Genomic DNA, 18,178 nt, shown 5'->3' with positions numbered 1-18,178 from the left:
TCCCACAAGATCTTGCACAATCATCCCTAGCCTTCCAGAGCTGTTGTGCTGAACAAGCCTTGCCATCCAAGCAAGGCAAAAAGTTCAAAAGATTATTCTGCAGGTCTGCTTGGGTTACCTAGCACAAAAAGAGCTTTTAAATTCTCCACCTTGCTTGCTAGCCAAGACCTGTTCGGCACAGCACCCCTGAAAGTGCTGGGGGTGTTCTCTCTCCTCCTCACCCGCTAGCCATGCTGTGGCTCCTGTTGGAAATAAGTGAACACACTTCCTTCTCTTGAATTCGTAGGTAATGCATGTGTTACTTTAAACCACCAGAAAGTTCTCTGTAGTAATCTAGCCAGCATTTACCTGTAGCCTTTGCATTTGCCGAAGTTAAGCCACTCCTAAAAGCTGAGTCCATTTTTTGTTTGCTGTTCTCTCCAGACAAGATGTCTGCTATTTCTCGCTTTGTAGCTCTACTCATCCTGTAAATAGTTCCTGAATGAATAAAGCCCTTGAACTCCAGAAACTGTAAATTCCCCACCTTAATTTACACTAACTATAAGCAGACCTTTCAATTATATGCAATTTTCATGTTGATGCAAAAAATTAAGGATGAAATAAATAGTAGAGGAAATATTCAGTGCTGAGTAGCCAAAATTCAGGCCCCAAGCACAACAGAAAAAAATAAATAATAGGGCTAGAGGGACTACAGATAACCAAGGGCGAGAACCAGGAGGATATACACGAAATACAGTAAAAGAGGCACACATTGAAACAGCAGAGCTAAGAAAAATCTGGAAAGATGTTCAAAGCACCCTCAGCCAAGGAAGGCACACATCTGATAGTTCATGCCTTACTGACAAAAAAAGCACCTACTTACAGCAACTTGGATCCACCCACCCACATCCTTTTAGCCTCTTGGCAGCTGTCTCCAGGTCTGCGCCCTACAGTCCAGTTGCAGCACCAGTAGAACCATGCCCCACCACCAGCTTATGTACACTCGTCTGACCAGGGCTGGGGACACAATCTGAAACTTCTCCTACACAGAAGCTGTCACTGCTTTTTCCTCTTCAAGCCCTTCTTGGTCCTAGGAGACAGTGGGATGGGGGAACATGGTGACTTGTCCGGCCTGTCCCTGACCTGAAAAGCCTCTTCCTCCGTTTTTCTTCTGACACGTTCTGCGCTCCCACCTCTGCTTTTGGCTGCTCCGAACAGTCCTCTTTCCTCCTCCCTGGCTCCCTGGCTCCTGCGTTGTGAGAGGCACTAAACCCCATAAGGCACTAAACCCCATAAATCGCTGGTTCCCTCCCCGGGGTCAGACCCCAGAGCCCTGCCAATCCCTGCCAGAAGACAGCCAAGGAAATGAATGTCATGAAAGCAATAAACAGAGCCAGAGTGTGCAGAGCCAAAGGTACTGCTTAGATAAAATCTGATTCTGACATTGTCCCCACAGAGAAAGGAGCAATTCTGAACACAATCTCACACTACCATTTTGTTCCAGAATACAATGTCATGTACAAAGCAGAACCATCTTCTGTATAGGATCCAACATAAATTGGCTGATTCAGTGGCAGGGGAATCTAATCAAGATAGTCATGAATATTGCTTGCACGCAGTCAGTAAAAAAGCTTTACTAGCAGCAAGGCCAAATTAAAACAGTACAGACTTTCAAGATAAGGCCTAATGAATATTAGCAATTATCCCAGCGGGTGTGCTCATCAGGAAGGCAAAAAAGAGCAAAGGAAGAAAGAGATATTGTTCTTCTCACAAAAGACCATTCAGAGGAATCACCTTTAAAAACAAACTGGGTTTAAAATTGTGTTTGTTTGCACAGTACAGGGTTTCTGTTATTAAAGAATGGACACTTCTACCTTAAAATTTAAATTATTCCTGTTTGTGAGATGTGCACATCCAGCCAAGGAGGACAAATGGCCAATACTGTAGTTAAATTCTTTATTGACAGAAGCATGTGCAGCAGCTCCTGAGGCGCAGAGAATACACATGTGCTCACACTTCTAGCAACCACAAAAAAGATAAGGGGACCCCTGACCATTAGGTCCAGTCGTGGGCGACTCTGGGGTTGCGGCGCTCATCTCACTTTATTGGCCGAGGGAGCCGCCATCCAGCTTCCGGGTCATGTGGCCAGCATGACTAAGCTGCTTCTGGCAAACCAGAGCAGCGCACAGAAACGCTGTTTACCTTCCCGTCGGAGCGGTACCTGTTTATCTACTTGCACTTTGACATGTTTTCGAACTGCTAGGTTGGCAGGAGCAGGGACCGAGCAACGGGAGCTCACCCCATCGCGGGGATTCGAACCGCCAACCTTCTGACCAGCAAGTCCTAGGCTCCGTGGTTTAACCCACAGCGCCACCAGCGTCCCTTCAGCAACCACATAGCTGACATTAACTTTCCCAGGTTCAAAGCAAGAGTGGGACCACGCATCCCCCACCACCAGGCTTATGTACCCTCATCTAACAAAGTGTGTGCATGCAACCCGGGATTCTGCTGCGCAGAAGATATCACTGTGCTTACCTCTTCAAGTCCCTCTTGGTTCTTGGAGACAGCAAGGCACAGGACGGCATGGATTCGACCAGCCCACCCCTTGCCTGAACAGCCTCCCCCCTCCTATTCCAACATGTCCTGCACCTCCTCCTTTGTCTCTTGACTGCTCAGGCTCCTCGCCTTCCTCCAGCTCTGGCTTCTGCCTTGCAGGTGGCACAAAACCCCATAAATCACTGCCCCCCTCCTAGTTCAGCCCCTGGACCCCCTGCCTCCGCCAAACACTTGTCAGAGACCTACCAGTCCCTGACAGCACATTTGCCTTTGAGTTTTCTATTGTGGTATTTTGTTGCTTTGTTATTGCATTTTAAGGACATCTTTCAACTACAGACTTGGTATGTTTTACAGAAAAATCCTACGTGAGGTTTGGGAGAGGCACAGACACAGATCCACTGCTGCATCCCCAAGCCCTGCTGGCTTACTTTTTCATTGCAACAGCCATTTCACTGCAACAGCACAGCTGAGCGGTCCAAGAACCAAGACCCATGGGCAATCTGCAAGGCTTGGACCTCCAAAAGAGTACCAAGTGCCCTACCTTTCCTCTGCTCTCACCCAAATGCAGTTTCCCGGGCTTTCTGCTTGCTACCATCACTAGGAAAAAAACCAATAGTAGCTTTCTGTCCACCTGAGTATAAGACCGGGGCCCCATCACAACAGCCCCCCACCCTCCATCAGCACTCCTCTCTGATCGTGAAGGCCAGCAGAAGGGCAACAATATGCCTTTCAACTCCCTCCAGCCCCTCCCTCAGCAGGGCATGTGTTATATTGCACACTTGATAGTTATCCTTGGTTTGCAAAAATTCTGGGAACTGTAGGTCTGTAGGAGAGAGACTAGGAATTTCTAACAAAAATGATCAGTACACTCACCAAACTAAAATAGCCAGGACTCTTGGGAAGACGGGATCGCAATGGTTATATTAAGACTTGTAATGCTGCTGTAACCTATGCCACATCCTGCTTCGTTATTATCCACCAAAGATCAAAAGTCCCCTAAGAAAACACATGATGAAATCCAAAGCTCATTCTGCTTTCTGCAAGGACCTCCATAACATCTCATTCCATCCCAAACGTAAGCAGTGAGGACAAAACCCTAGACTTCAGGAAAAAGAGAACAGCTGCAGCAATTCTCCAAGGCAATGAATTCTCTACACCAATTGCTATTAACAGGAAAAGTCTCGAGCATATTGCTCCAGAAGTATTTTTGTCAATTATGATCCTACTTGTTCTAGTCCAGTGAAGTAAGTGTACAGCAGCTGGGGCTGCACACACTGATCTCTTTTTTAAAAAAGAAAAAGAAAAAAAAGAAAATCAGTTGTTTGGCAGGGAAGGGGAAGGTTTTCCTCCCAAACAGCTGATCACCAGCTTTTTCATATACAGTATATATAAAAAGCTGCTGGATCAAAAAAGGGAAGTGCACATGCAGCATGTTGCTGCACACATACCGTATTTTTCACACCATAGGACGCACCGGACCATAGGGCGCACCCAGTTTTTTTGGGGGGAAATAAAGGGGAAAAAATTATTTCCCCCCCCCCAGGCGCGGGGCTGGGGCGGGGGAAGCTCGAGCTTCCCCCGACCCCAGCCCCCAAACAGGCAGCTCTCCGCAAGCAGCGGGAGCGCTCCCGCTGCTTGCGGAGAGGTCCGCGAAGCCTGGACGCGCTGAGCTCAGCGCGCCCAGGCTTCGGCATGCAGGCACCTCTCCGCAAGCAGCGGGAGCGTTCCCGCTGCTTGCGGAGAGGTCCGCGAAGCCTGGACGCGCTGAGCTCAGCGCGCCCAGGCTTCGGCATGCAGGCACCTCTCCGCAAGCAGCAGCGGGAGCGTTCCCGCTGCTTGCGGAGAGGTCCGCGAAGCCTGGATGCGCTGAGCTCAGCACGCCCAGGCTTCGGCACGCAGGCACCTCTCCGCAAGCAGCGGGAGCGTTCCCGCTGGTTGCGGAGAGGTCCGCGAAGCCTGGACGCGCTGAGCTCAGCGCGCCCAGGCTTCGGCACGCAGGCACCTCTCCGCAAGCAGCGGGAGCGTTCCCGCTGCTTGCGGAGAGGTCCGCGAAGCCTGGACGCGCTGAGCTCAGCGCGCCCAGGCTTCGGCATGCAGGCACCTCTCCGCAAGCAGCAGCGGGAGCGTTCCCGCTGCTTGCGGAGAGGTCCGCTGCTTGCGGAGAGGTCCGCGAAGCCTGGACGCGCTGAGCTCAGCGCGCCCAGGCTTCGGCACGCAGGCACCTCTCCGCAAGCAGCGGGAGCGTTCCCGCTGCTTGCGGAGAGGTCCGCGAAGCCTGGACGCGCTGAGCTCAGCGCGCCCAGGCTTCGGCATGCAGGCAACTCTCCGCAAGCAGTGGGAGCCCAGCGCTGGGCTCCCGCTGCTTGCGGAGAGGTGTGCGAAGCCTGGAGAGCTGAGGGGTCGGTGCGCACCGACCCCTCTCACTCTCCAGGCTTCAGCGAAAGCCTGCATTCGCACCATAGGACGCACACACATTTCCCCTTCATTTTTGGAGGGGAAAAAGTGCGTCCTATGGTGCGAAAAATACGGTAGTTCCTCGTGTAGCAAGAAATATGAGCACAGAAGTCTGCTTCCATATACCTATTGGTGGCAGGGCAACAAACTATTAGTTTTTATCAGGAGTACACTAGCACTAACATTTTAAGAAAGGCTAATGAGTCCATTTTCGATAAGAACTGAATTCTGGAATTCATGTCTTCTTTGCTATCCTACTCCAATTCCACTCCATCTTTCTTTGGATTGGGGGGAAAATACATCATCTCTCTCTCTCTCTCTCTCACACACACACACACACACACACACACACACACACACACACCATTTACGGATTTGGGTTTCTGAAGCAGTATGATAATATTTTCTGGCTTTATTATACATTTTTTAATATCACATAACATCCTATTTTATGCTGAGCCAAAATGCTTTCTGCTTATGTTTTAGCAGAAGCTATCACATTTTATCTGAATATTTATTTTTGGCCTAGCAATCAGCTTTCTTTATTTGTAAGGTTATTCCTCCACCAAACTACCCGCTGCTACCAAAGTTCAGCGCTTTGAAACTGACGATGTTATGTCATCAGTACACAGGCACATGAGGTTTTTTAAGGCCGCATGCTTAACTTTACACTGCCGCATGCTTTTTAAGGCCGCATGCTTAACTTTACACTGACAATGCCATGCTATACATGTCTACTCAGAAGTAGGTCCTATTGACTTCAATGGCACTTACTTCCAAATAGGTTTGTATCAGATTGCAGCCATAAAGTCTTGCAGAAAATTAACTGCAAGGGGGGATCACAGTCACACAAATGCCTTTTCCTGAAAAATCTGTAGGCAAAGTATCGTGCTGAGCAAGCTGAAATATGGGGGTCATCATTTAGTTTACAAAGTTCTCCACTGTAAATTGATTCAAAATGCCTTGGATGAGTTGATGGGTAAATTTTATTTATAAGTGCTGTCAGTCACAATTTGTATTAATCTAACATTTACTGTGAGAATCCATTTGGGGGCGGAAATTGATTGAACAATTAATAGTTTCACCCACCTTGCCTACTGTGTTGATTGCCTTCCATGGAAGATGGATTAAACTTTATAATCCACCATATAAGTCACCTAATAGAGAAGCTGACATACTGATATTATTCACTAAAGTGAACTGCTCACTGTCGGTGTAATCAGTTATGCTGCTAGTGATGCACGTGGTCTGTGCAACAATAAAATAAAAATATCTTCCAGATCTCAGCAATTCCTTTTTACTCTTCACACAATACGCAGAAGAATGTCTTCATTTCCTAATGTAGGCAGGGAGTGCCACCATTGTAAACCAAAACTTAATCTATTATAAAAGAGGAACTTCTAGTGTTGGCATCCAAGGTGCGCAATACATGATGGCATTGGCAGATATTCTTCCTATATGCTGCTTTGTTTGGTTTGTTTTTTATTGAGTTTTATAAACAAGTATAATGTTATACAAATAAGTATACCAAGTTTTCTCATGTCATTTGTATATCACAAAAACAGCACAATACTGTAAATGTGGAAAAATATCTACAGCATATATTTCATTGTTAGTGGTCAACATATAAGTTCTTGGTTCATGAATTGGTTTAAACAATTAGGAGGAAAAAGAGAAAAGAAAAGGGGGGAAGAGGAGGAGGGAAGAATGGCGAGTGGGGTGGGGTGGTTATGCTTCTTTTATTCTACTTAGTGGGGAGGGGTTGTGTCAGTGTTACTTGTAAGGATTCTCTTACTATTCATTTGTTGTGTTTCCTTGGTGGTGAGAGAGGTTGGGGGTGGCTTAGGGTGTGGTTGGTTGTCTTTGGTTGGCTGTAGTGAGAATTGTGCACAAGCAAACAAGCTGTCACCTTTCCCCTTCTAAAGTTCAGAACCCTGCCAATTATATGTAGTTGGGCTGTCAGATTAACCCAAAGACTGTGGGTGCCACCCAATGCAGCCATACGCAGAATGGACCCATTCAAAGCACTAACAGTCTGGACTAGTCTACCTTGCAACATGGGCAGCCGACCTGTGGCCAGCCCACCCTGACTTATAGTCAGTAAAATTTACTGTAAAATACACAATTCATGATACAGGGGCTATCAATTACGTACAGTGGTACCTCGGGTTACAGACGCTTCAGGTTACGCATTTTCAGGTTGCGCACCGCACCAAACCCGGAAGTACTGGAACAGGTTACTTCCGGGTTTCGGGCATGCGCAGAAGCGCTGAATCGTGAACCGCACATGCGCAGACGCAGTGCTGTGGGTTGCGAATGTGCCTCCCTCATGGATCACGTTCACAACCTGAGGTTCCACTGTGCTGTAGAATTAAATATTACAGAGCTGTTGTTTTTAAATGTTCCTCATCCATCTAAATAGCTTTGTATGCAATAATCAATTCAAATAAATTGTAGCCAATTAAGCTTTTCCTCACTGCTCAACAAAGTCATTAAGGATTTGTGCAAATGTAAAATGTATTTCTCTGAACACACAGTTGCATAAACATACAGTCCAATAAGAGCTCTATTGCCAATACCCAGTGTAAAACTCTGTGAAAAATCTACAAGGTTTTTTTTGTGTGTGTAAAGAAATGTCAAAGGCATTTTTAAAAAATAAAAGCAAGACGTATAAAAATAAAATACTTAAACTTGCCCATGAACTAAGCAAAAACGATTGGTTTTGGACAAGGCGTAAAGGTGCAAAGTTAAAACAAGATGAACCCAGCTAAAATTCAATAAATTGCCAGCCTCTGATCCAGACAGATGCTTTACCCACTTCAAATAATGCTTTATGATATTGGTTATTAGCACAGACCTCCTAGTGGATTGACAGTGACACAGAGATTTGTGTCCTAAATTTCTGGGAGCAAAAACAGACTGCTCAGACACACCGCTACATAGATTGTTCTTTACAGTGACCTGAATTGTGCTGTTTTTTTCTGGTTTTTGTTGTCTGTAGCTGTTTAATATCATAATCTCAGTAAATTAAGAATACCGAAGGCATTTTGTGTGTGTGTGTATAAAAACAGGTAACCAATGTTTTAAGGGGCTTTTCAAACAAGTGCCTTCATTGTGCAGTGACAAAAAAACCCCAAAAGAGAAACAAACCAACACTATTTAGTATTACAGACTTCAAAGCACTCCTCATATACAGAATCTCAAGCTAAGATACAAGCAAGCAAAAACTGCATATCAAGAAATGTTGAATTCTTCCTATTTGGTTTTATATGTTTCAATCAAAAGATACCAAAGAAGTATTTGATTGTACCTTTAAAAATACTAAACTGAGGATGATAAGCACCAATATATTTTAAAAGATTGAGAAAATAATGACAAAATCAATCGTGACTAACAGAATCAAAAGATTACTCAGATCTATTTATTTGGGGCTGACAATATGCTCAAACAAGGATCTGCAGACCACCTCTGCTTTCATCTTAGAAGGATATACTTGATTTGTTACAAAGACCCTATGCCTCAAGCATTAGAAATAAATCAAACTGCACAGAAAGCTTAAAAACTAGCTTGTTATCTAACATGGGAAATTTTTCACATAGGACACTTTAAAAAAAATCCCCCATACATGAACAGAAATCCCAACATGAGGAGGTGGCCACATTTGAACCGTCCCTAGGTATGTTTTCCAAGTCACTCGACCATAGGTAGGCAAACTAAGGCCCAGGGACCGGATCCGGCCCAATCACCTTCTAAATCTAGCCTGCGGACGCTCCGGGAATCAGCGTGTTTTCACATGAGTAGAATGCGTCCTTTTATTTAATATGCATCTCTGGGTTATTTGTGGGGAATAGGAATTCCTTCATCCCCCCCCCAAAAAAAATATAGTCCGGCCCCCCACAAGGTCTGGCAGACAGTGGACTGTCTGCCCCTGCTGAAAAAGTTTGCTGACCCCTGCACTAGACCACAGAGTCACAATGTATGGGGAGGGGGGCAGTTGTGTTACAGTATGAGAAATGTAGGTGTTCACTGGAAGACACAGGCTGTCATATATGAACTCAGTCTAGAGGATCATAAAATGATCCTGTGAAAAAGGCTGGAGAGATAACTTGCACAGCAGAGAAACTTCTTTGGGTTTGGGGAACCATTTTATCATGCAGTCATCTACTAGTTTGTAAACAGTGATTCCATGGGCAAAAGAGACTTTCCACTAGCAGAAGAATACCTTTGGATACAAGTCCATTGTTTTAATATATAAACCTTGGTTTCTGCTGCATTTACATGGGTCAAACCCCACCAATGCTCTCACTGAAATCAACAGCATTATGATACCCTTTCCCTCCAGGGTCTAATCTTTTAATTAGGAAGCTAACTTTTGTCCATTACTTCCCAGTAAATCCTTATCACAGAATAATGCATTTAAAGGTACATCTCTATTGATAATATAAACCATTCAATGCTACCATGATTTTTATTTTGAAATGTGAAAATAATTGAAACTACATGAATAGAGAAATAAAAGTTCATGTGAGGGCTGAGCACTAAGGCAGCAGACAGTATAAAACATCAGCAACATATAAATCCAATTACTGTGTTCCTCAAAATGCATTTGTATCGCCCCAAGAATTATCATAAACCATCTTATTATATCAGAAACCAGAGTGTGCTGATAGGAACTGGCAACCAAAGCAGCAAAACACATTTTAGAATGTTGGTTCTCATCTCACCCACCCCAACTAAATGTATAATTCACTCCATACTTTTATTAAGGTTTCATGTACATTTTAAAAAAATAAATTAAAAACTTCAAGCACAGGAGGGAAATAATAATTAAAAAAAAACCACATACTTACCAAGTTTTGATTTGTTGAATTAGAATCATCTTCTGGGAATGGGATGTAAACAGCTAAGGCCACACAATTGGCAAAAATAGCCAGTAATATAAATATGTCAAATGGTCTGAAGTATCTTGTTAAGGAACATCCAGTGTTGGGATATATTTATATACAACTCAGTCTAATTCCTTACTAATTTCTGCATTAAGTACAATAGGCTTCTTTCTGAAGTAAAACTGACATGTTCGGGCTCTTATTCTGACTGATGGAAGTGACAACCCCTCCTCCACAAGCATCTATTATATTGTCTCATCTAAATCTTTTCCAGCACATGACCTTTCATCAATACCCTCTTTTTAGTAAGAAACTGCACAATTACATTATTTCACACAATATATATACAGATTATAGATATAGATACAAATTATTAGGTAGGGAGAAAAATGGAAGAACATGCTAGTGAAAAATCTGTAGCATTTATAGAATATAAAAATAACAGTTTTGACCAGCCATATACTTATGCATGGGTTGGTTCAACTGAAATTGTAAGCTGCAATCCCATTTACCTCTGAGCAACCCCAATTGAACTCAGTAGGACTTAGTTCTGGCTAGAAATGTATAGGATTGTGGGGTTAGTATACTAACTATATTAAAAAGGCAACTTTTTTTTAGCAAGGTAACATACTACCCATCTTGCTCAAAAGGCTCTTCTGTACATTCATTTTTGAAGCACAAATTTATCCTATCAAAACGAAGTTCTAAATAGTGATGACACAATGAAGTCTCATCTTGTGGCATCAGGTAATTTGCTTTAATAAGCATATATGAATCTATGCATGTGTATCTAAAACACCTCAACAATAGCTTAATAAATGTGAAATAAATCCTGAAGTCCAAAACACTATGTATTAAAGGATATTTTTAGAACTGCATTTTAAGAAGACAAGACCTTGTATCTAAGGCTTACATAAAAGTAACATTCACTCCTCTCTGACACATTTCATAAGTCCAAATCAACATGGACAGGCTATAACTTAGCAGTTTTAATCCCCTACCCAGGCTGCTTTTTCACCCAGAGGAGAAAATCTAACAGGGGAGATTTCGCCACCATCACCTCAGATGAATAAAGGAGGCTTAGGGGGACTGATTTTTAGTTGGGAAAGGGTTAAGCAGCTTTTCTCCACTGACATTTTCTCCATTCCAATTTCCAACTTCCCCAGGCTAATTTTGGTTAAAATGAAAAGGGGAGGAAAGCAGGAATACAGCGATAATACAGAATTCTGTGAAATATGTAGTCTAAGCCCAGGTCAATATCTTTGACACACTTTTGAGTATTCAGAGTAGAGAGGGTGAGAACAAAAAAACACTCATAAAAAAAGGATACTTCCATTCTACTATACCAATGCAGGCTCTCCGGATTGGGTTATTGAGGGATAAACAGAAAAGGGCCCGGGCTGGCCGACTGTTGGATGTGTTACCCTGTTTTTTGCTCTTGGCATATTGCTGGCGTTTTCTTTGGGACAGAGATCCTACAGGTTGGGCTGGGGTGGTGCTCATGCTTTGGGCAGCCTTGGCTTGTCTAGCAGCATCAATTGCAGCTTGCCAAGATAGCACAGTTTGCTTGGATGGTGCTGAGCTGTTCGACTGGAGAATTGGTCCGTCACCAGGAAGAGGAATTTTGGTGCTATTTGCATAGCTTGCTTCTGTAGGAAAAAATGGGAAAAGGGGAGAAGAAGATGCATTTATCCTGTTTTAAAATAATCCTGTCCTTTTTAAACTGCTTGTGAAATACTATCTTCCACTATATTTTCAAAAATTTTAATAATAATAATAATTTTTTAAGACTTGGGGAATCACATTTACAAACATTAGCATTTGTTTTGACACGTTCTGAAGTTAACACACCCTGAATCCTCAAGGCATATTAAAAATATATCAAAGAAGCTGAATTCAAATCAATCAAACCAATTTTACAATTGATAAAAGAGTCCAGTTTCCAGTTAATAGAAGTTTCTTCATCTGATTGTTTGGTACAAACTGCCTCCGCTTGTTCTGAATGTAAGAGCAAACATTACAGATTCTCTTAAATCCATAATATGTGAAGTCATTTCAATCACTACAGAAACTGGAATGTATCCCTGCTGACATAAACAAACAAACAAACCAATCCTTTCAACGTGAATATGCATTGCTTCTTGGCTAACACACTTCCCCCAAAAGACAGTTACCTTTAATGCTATACAGCAATTACTACTACTATGGATCCACCAATTTTGTTGAGCATTATTTGCGTTTGCTACTAACTCTGCTCCTTTCCTGAGGCTACTGACGTGTACAGAGGACTTAGGCAGAGCTGAGTCTTGCCTGTGGCTTTGTACTGCATTTTGAAGAAACTCAAGATTGCCTCCAAAGTACAGCATGAAAACAGAGGCCACCACTGCGTCTCTCCAGGCTTGGGAAAGGGGTGAGTCTTTTCTCTTCATGTTGCATTTTGTCACACTGCATTTTGGAGACTCCTTTGGGTGGTGTGACAGCAGAAACAAGGTAAGGGGGAAGACTTCAGTCAACCTGGCAGTCAAATTTGTGAACCAACTAGCAACATGCCTCCTGTGATGACGGATAAGAGAACTTCTATAGAGGGAAGGCATGTATATTGCAGAGCACCCTGGGGTGGATTTTGCTCTCACCACAATACTGTCCCAAGAAAAGCTATTTATTTCCTCCTGTTGAAATGAATGGCAGAAAGTTAAAGGCTACACTCAGAGACGCCATGGGATAAGGTGGGGGGGGGGGCTGATTCCCTAAACCAGGCCCTTAAGTCTAAGTTTTAAAATTAAAGCTATAAACCATCCTGATATCTGTTTCTTGGACATGTCAGAGGGTGACAGAATGGTTGCATGGTAGTCAGAATTGTGGGCACAGATTTTTTGATATCATTCAGCAACAAGAACACCTGTATAATGAAAGCAGCTTGTGTTGTTTTCCCCCCCCCCCAGAAGCCCTTTACACACACCACAGCACACCCAGGTATACTAAATTCATAGCATCTACAAGATAAAGATGAAGCTGGTGATCTATGGAAATGTACCTTTTTTGTAAGTATGTACCTTTTTTAGATTTTAAAAGCTAAAGACTTAATTCTTAACAGCCAACCTTCTGCAAAACTCTTATTATGGTGTGCATTCTTAATCAAAAAGTAGAACTGGAACATCAGAATCTGCTCTGCTTGTGGATTCTAAATATTTAATTAACTCATTTCAGAGAGAACCTGTTGCAAAGCCAATGCCAATGTACGTTTTACTGTTAGCTTATACATCCAGCACTCACCCTCCTCCTTTCTCCTGCTGACTTGTATATTGAATCAATGCTTGAGTGCCCCCAGTCTTATATTCTTTTCTACATCCTCCATCTATTAGCCCATATATATGCTTTATATAGCCCATAGCCACCCATATATAGCTTGTCACTGCTAATCCAGGAGTGGCCAATGTGTGATCCTCCAGATGTTGCTGGACTGCAGCTCCCATCACCCTTCAGCAATGGCCATCTAGAGAGCCACAGGTTGTCTGGGTCCTGTTGTAAAGAAAGCTAAGCAGATAATGAAAAATCCAGAATGAAAGCAGGTAGGGATAGCAGGGGGGCAGTGTGCCCTGATCCCCATAATGGCCATTGTCTACAGTGTCCTAAACTTTGGTGTTCTCCTAACCTGTATGGGAGGACAACTGGGACTGAAAGACCCAGCTTGGATGCTTAGAGATGAAGCGATAAACAAACACAATGTGTGAGACTGCAGAGCATGCTTATTGTGTGCAATATGTGGAGGTTGGGATGAGAACATAAGAAGAGCCCTGGATGATCAGCGCAAAGGCCCATCTGACCAGTGTTCTGTTCTTACTGTGGACAACTGGATGTTTATGGAGAAAGCCTGCAAGCCGGACCTAAGTGTCACAGCACTCTCCCCACTTGTGTTCATAGCAAATGCTAATCAGAGGCATGCCACCACCAATATTATAGACAGTATACAGCCATCATGGCTAGTAGTCACTGATAGATTATCCTCCGTGAATTTGTCTAATCCTCTCTTAAAGCCACCATTGTTACTATATCCTGCAGTACTGAAGTCCATAGTCGAAGTGTGGCTTGTGTAAAGAAATACATTGCTTTGTCTGTCCTGAGTCTTCCAACATTCAGCTTCATTACATGAGTCCACATTATAGTATTATGAGAGAGTGAGAAAAATATGCCTTTTCTGAACCTTTCCCAACCCTACAAATATACTTTTCCAGATACAACAATCAGAACTGAACAGAGTCTTCCAGGTAAACTTGCACCATAGATTGGTATAGTGGCATTATATAACATTGGCTGTTTTATTCTCAATCCCTTTCCTTATGCTCCATCCCTAACATAGAATTTTCCCTTTCCACAACTGCTGCACACAGGCTCAACACGTTTATCGACACCTGAACTTATCCTTTTCCTGCTTTTTTTTGTACATGCATTTAGTAGGTGCCTTAACTCTCAAATCAAAGGTTTTTTGATCCTAGAATACAGAATAACATTAGCAATGAAACTGGAATCTCTCTAAAGTTTACAATTAAATGATTGTTTGGAAGAAGCAGCCTAAATTACAAAGAAAGAAGATGCAACGGACCTTGATAAGGATCTTAGATTCTAGCCTACCAAGTGTGCCTGCGGGAAGCAGCTTCTAACTGTGCTCTAAACTTGAGGATATATGTGAGGGGGGAAAGGCGAGGGATGCAAAGGAAATTAGAGAAAGAGAAATTGACAAGAAGCTTTGCACAGGCAGGGGGTGAACTAATATCTTTTGATCACTGCTCTTCAGACAGAACAAAGATGTAGCAATGATACCTTTACAAATGCTTTTTCTCCCTTTACTGGGGGGAGGGGTGTTGCCATGTCCTGTGCTCCTTTGCATAATCTAGTGACAAGAACCTAGTTGTAGCTTCTTGTGCTGCTTCACCTCCAGGGCTGTGAGCACATACAGAGATGCAAAACAGAGGTTGATTGGGGGACAGCTTAAGATGGCTCCCTTGGGGTGGGTGAAGGTTGGGGAGAAGGTAACTCTTGGATGTTGCTAGCATGTTTCCCACAGACCAAAGAATTAATGGATATTGCATTAAATCTCAGAGAAGGGAGAGTGGGGACAGAGTCAGAGAATGATGAGTGGCTGGCCCATCAGATTGCACGGGTCACATCAGCAGCTGGGTCCATTGCTAGGTTACCCAAGGAGAAGAAGAGTTCCTGCCTCAGGTGACCGTTTGATGCAACAGCAAACGTTGTCAGATTCACTCTACAATTATTTCCCCTAGAACCGTTTCGTAATTCCGCCCCCTCCTCCAAGTTGCACTGCTTTCTCCTTCTTCCTCCCCCCCCCCGCACTTCCGTCTTTCTATTTTTATGGGATGTCAAAAACGAAGGCGGTCAACCTCTTGACCCCTCTCCTTGGCAAAGGGGCACCACTGAAAGTGAACTCCAAAAGAGGGAAGGGGGGCTTATCTTGCCCCCGGCGCGCGCGAGGAAAAGCACGCGCGCGCGCGCGATATCAAAGTCGCTGTCAATTTCAGGAGAGATGAATCATTTCCACGCAGCTCGCTCTCTGGGAGAAAGAGGAGCGGGAGGTTGACGGGGGGGGGGGGCAGCAGCAGCGCCTGCCCGAGCCTGTTTGCAAAGGCGATTAACACACACGAGCCCCATGTGTCGTCTCTCCCTCGGCGCTCGGCGAAGAGGTGGAAGGGGGAGGAGAGAGCGCTGCTCGCCCGCCTTCCGCAAGAGCCTTAACCACCGCGGCACATGCCCGGGGCGCCCACAGCAAAAAAACAAAAACCCCAACCCTCCCGTCGAAAGGCGCCGCGTCCCGCTTCTCGCCCTTCCTTCCCTCCCCAGCCTCGCCGCGAAAGGCAGACGTGCGAAATCAATGCAACGCGCTCCCGCGGGAAGGGGAGGCGGCCGCGGGGAGCCCGCGCACCGGGGGGCGGCCGCGGGAGGCTCGCCCGCCTTCGCCTCGGGAGCCTGCCGTAACCCCGTGACCCCCAGCCCTCCAGCCCTTCCTTTCGCCAGCCCCTTAATCCTCCCCGCGGTTCCCTCCTCTAATCCCAACATCCCCAAAATCCCTCGCTCTTTTAATCCCAAGGCATCCTCCTCCTGCTGCTGCCGCCGCGGTTGTTGCTGCTTGGGGAGGCGGCGAGGGATGGAGGTGGGGGGCTGGAAGGTGAGGGCGGGCGGCTCTTACCATCAGGGAGCTGCGGCTGCTGCTGCTGCTGGGGCATCATGGTCACTTTCTTGCGGGGCCCCCCGAGACGCGGGCGCCGCTCCTTTCGCCCTCCTTCTGCCCGTCGCCGCTCCAAGCCAGGCGTGAGGCGATGCCCCCCTCTTGGCCCTTGCCCCTGCGCTGCCTGCTATCCGGCGGTCCCCATGGTGGCAGAGCGAGCGAGAGGGCAAGGGCTTGGAACGGGGTGGGTGGGAAGAGTCGCTGTGGCTACTACAACAACCACCGCCGCCGCCGCTGCTTGCAAATCCCTTCGAGTTTGGGCCAACATGACACTCACATCCGGGTGACACGGGCGCTCTCCATCCCTAGCAACCCGCCGCCGCCGCCGCCGCGGCTGCACCCTCTTCCCGCCCCGGCTGCCGCCTCTCTCGAGCCCGCAGCCGCTGCCTGGCTGCCTCCCGCGCAGCCGTCGCCACGCGGGTTAACTCTCTCGCGCCTGCCGCCGCCGCCACCTGCTGCTGCTCGGCGAGGAGGAGGAGGAGGAGCAGGCGGGCGCAGCGAAGGAGAGAGGCAGGCTGAGCCGCGCAGTAAGCAGCCTAGAGGCGAGCTCCAGACCGGCGTCCACAAATAGCAAAGAGCGCGCCGCGGCCTTAACCCCTTCCTCCCTCCTCCTTCGCTCTCTTGAAGGTCTTGGAAGCGGGAGAGCGCAACTGCGTTGCCAGGGGGTTCAAGGCCGCCGGGAGACCAGGCCCGCCTCGGGCGTGCAAGCTGCGCTTCGTACTCCCAGAAAAGCTGCGTGCGTGCATGCGTGCGTCTGGGCGTCTGACCCACCTCTAGCTCCTCTAACTGGGCGTGAGCCTCGCGCTAAGGCGGCCGGGCGCGTATTTGCCACCAAGGGAACCTCCAGGGTCAGAGGCTCGCAGCGCCTGGGCTTTGCGCGCGGTTTTGCCCATATGCGAACTTCCGGTGGCATCTGGGCGGCGGATGCTGCTGCCCTGGTAAATAAGAGCAAGGGAATTAGGGAGGGAGGCCTTGCGCGTGAGGGATGGGCACTTTTTACACAGAGGGGGAGAAAGCAGCAAAAACTACCCTGAAGCTTCTTGTGTTGCACACGTGTTTGTGAAAGCTGGCAATGCGGGTGGAAGAGAAAGCATCTCTTCCTTGTCACCCAGGGGGAATTTTACACTTGCCTTAGGTGAGGACCAGCCACGTGTTGAAAACGCGACGGCCAGCAGGCTGTTCATATTGGAAGAGGTGAAGTTGTGGGCAGGATGCCTTTTCCTCCTTCCCACTGCAATCCATATCTGAGAGTTAGGAGGGAAGGGTTTCCAAGTCAGATCGTGTGTATGCGCTGACAGACTCAAATGAGCCCACCATCACCATGCCTTTATTTTATTTTTTTAAAGTAAAGCACTGTGGAGGAGGCTTGATGTGGCTCCTCAAGTAAATGCACTGGGCATATCTTCTTTTGTTAGTACACGAAGAGTCAATCAGCTTGACAGGGAACTTTGACACTCAGGGAGGGAGGAGAGTAGGTGGGTTTCTTCCTTACATAACTTGCAGTGCTCTCCCTTCCATCATTTCTTTTCCCATTTCTCCTCTTTCCTCTACTGCCCACTTTTGGCTGGAAAGGTTAGCCAGGGAGATTGGTGCTGGTGGCGGCAAAGATGCTCTGGTCAACGTTGAGCGTCCCTGTTTGCAAAATGGCAACTCCTTTCACTGCTTCCACTATGGGGCAAGAGAGTTTTTCTGGCATAGCTTAGAATGGCTTGAGCGGAATGACATATGAGAGTCAGAAGATGGAGGGTTAGTTGCTTTCTCTCTCAACTGACAGAGACTCTTTAGGCACTATGTGCACCCTCTCTGCAAATCACACGGAAACACTTAACTAGCGCTCCTTCTGCTTCTTGTCACACTAGCACCTAGGTGGCCAAGTGGCACTTTGCTTTCCTCTACCGTCTAACTACAACTTCAGCAGCCTAGTCTTGCCACTGAAAATTACAGGAGTAGTTTAGAAAGATTGTACTTGTGGATCTTTCATCCATCACCTTCCATGATGTATGCTTTCAGATCTATATCCATGCCACCATTTACACCCACTCATTGATCCCCTATTCATTCAAAA

General features: G+C 46.0%; 1 protein-coding gene across 28 annotated transcripts in view; it reads right to left on the bottom strand.

The window, feature by feature from the left end:
• The window catches only part of CACNA1D (calcium voltage-gated channel subunit alpha1 D), a 188,681-nt gene extending 172,336 nt beyond the window's left edge, over positions 1-16,345 (bottom strand). For all 28 annotated transcript variants that reach the window (XM_081898264.1, XM_081898279.1, XM_081898265.1 and 25 more), the window contains exons 1-3: positions 16,075-16,345; positions 11,206-11,524; positions 9,840-9,945 (exon numbers count right to left, since the gene is read on the bottom strand). In XM_081898264.1, the coding sequence (XP_081754390.1) occupies positions 9,840-9,945; positions 11,206-11,524; positions 16,075-16,114 (465 nt within the window). In that variant the 5' untranslated portion in view covers positions 16,115-16,345. The remainder of the gene's footprint in view (positions 1-9,839; positions 9,946-11,205; positions 11,525-16,074) is intronic.
• Positions 16,346-18,178: the final 1,833 nt, after the last annotated feature.

The sequence above is a fragment of the Podarcis melisellensis genome (assembly GCF_964234715.1).
Source record: "Podarcis melisellensis genome assembly, chromosome: 2".
NCBI lineage: Eukaryota > Metazoa > Chordata > Lepidosauria > Squamata > Lacertidae > Podarcis > Podarcis melisellensis.
Note: the sequence above shows the minus strand (reverse complement) of the source record. Positions and strands in the feature narration are given on the sequence as shown.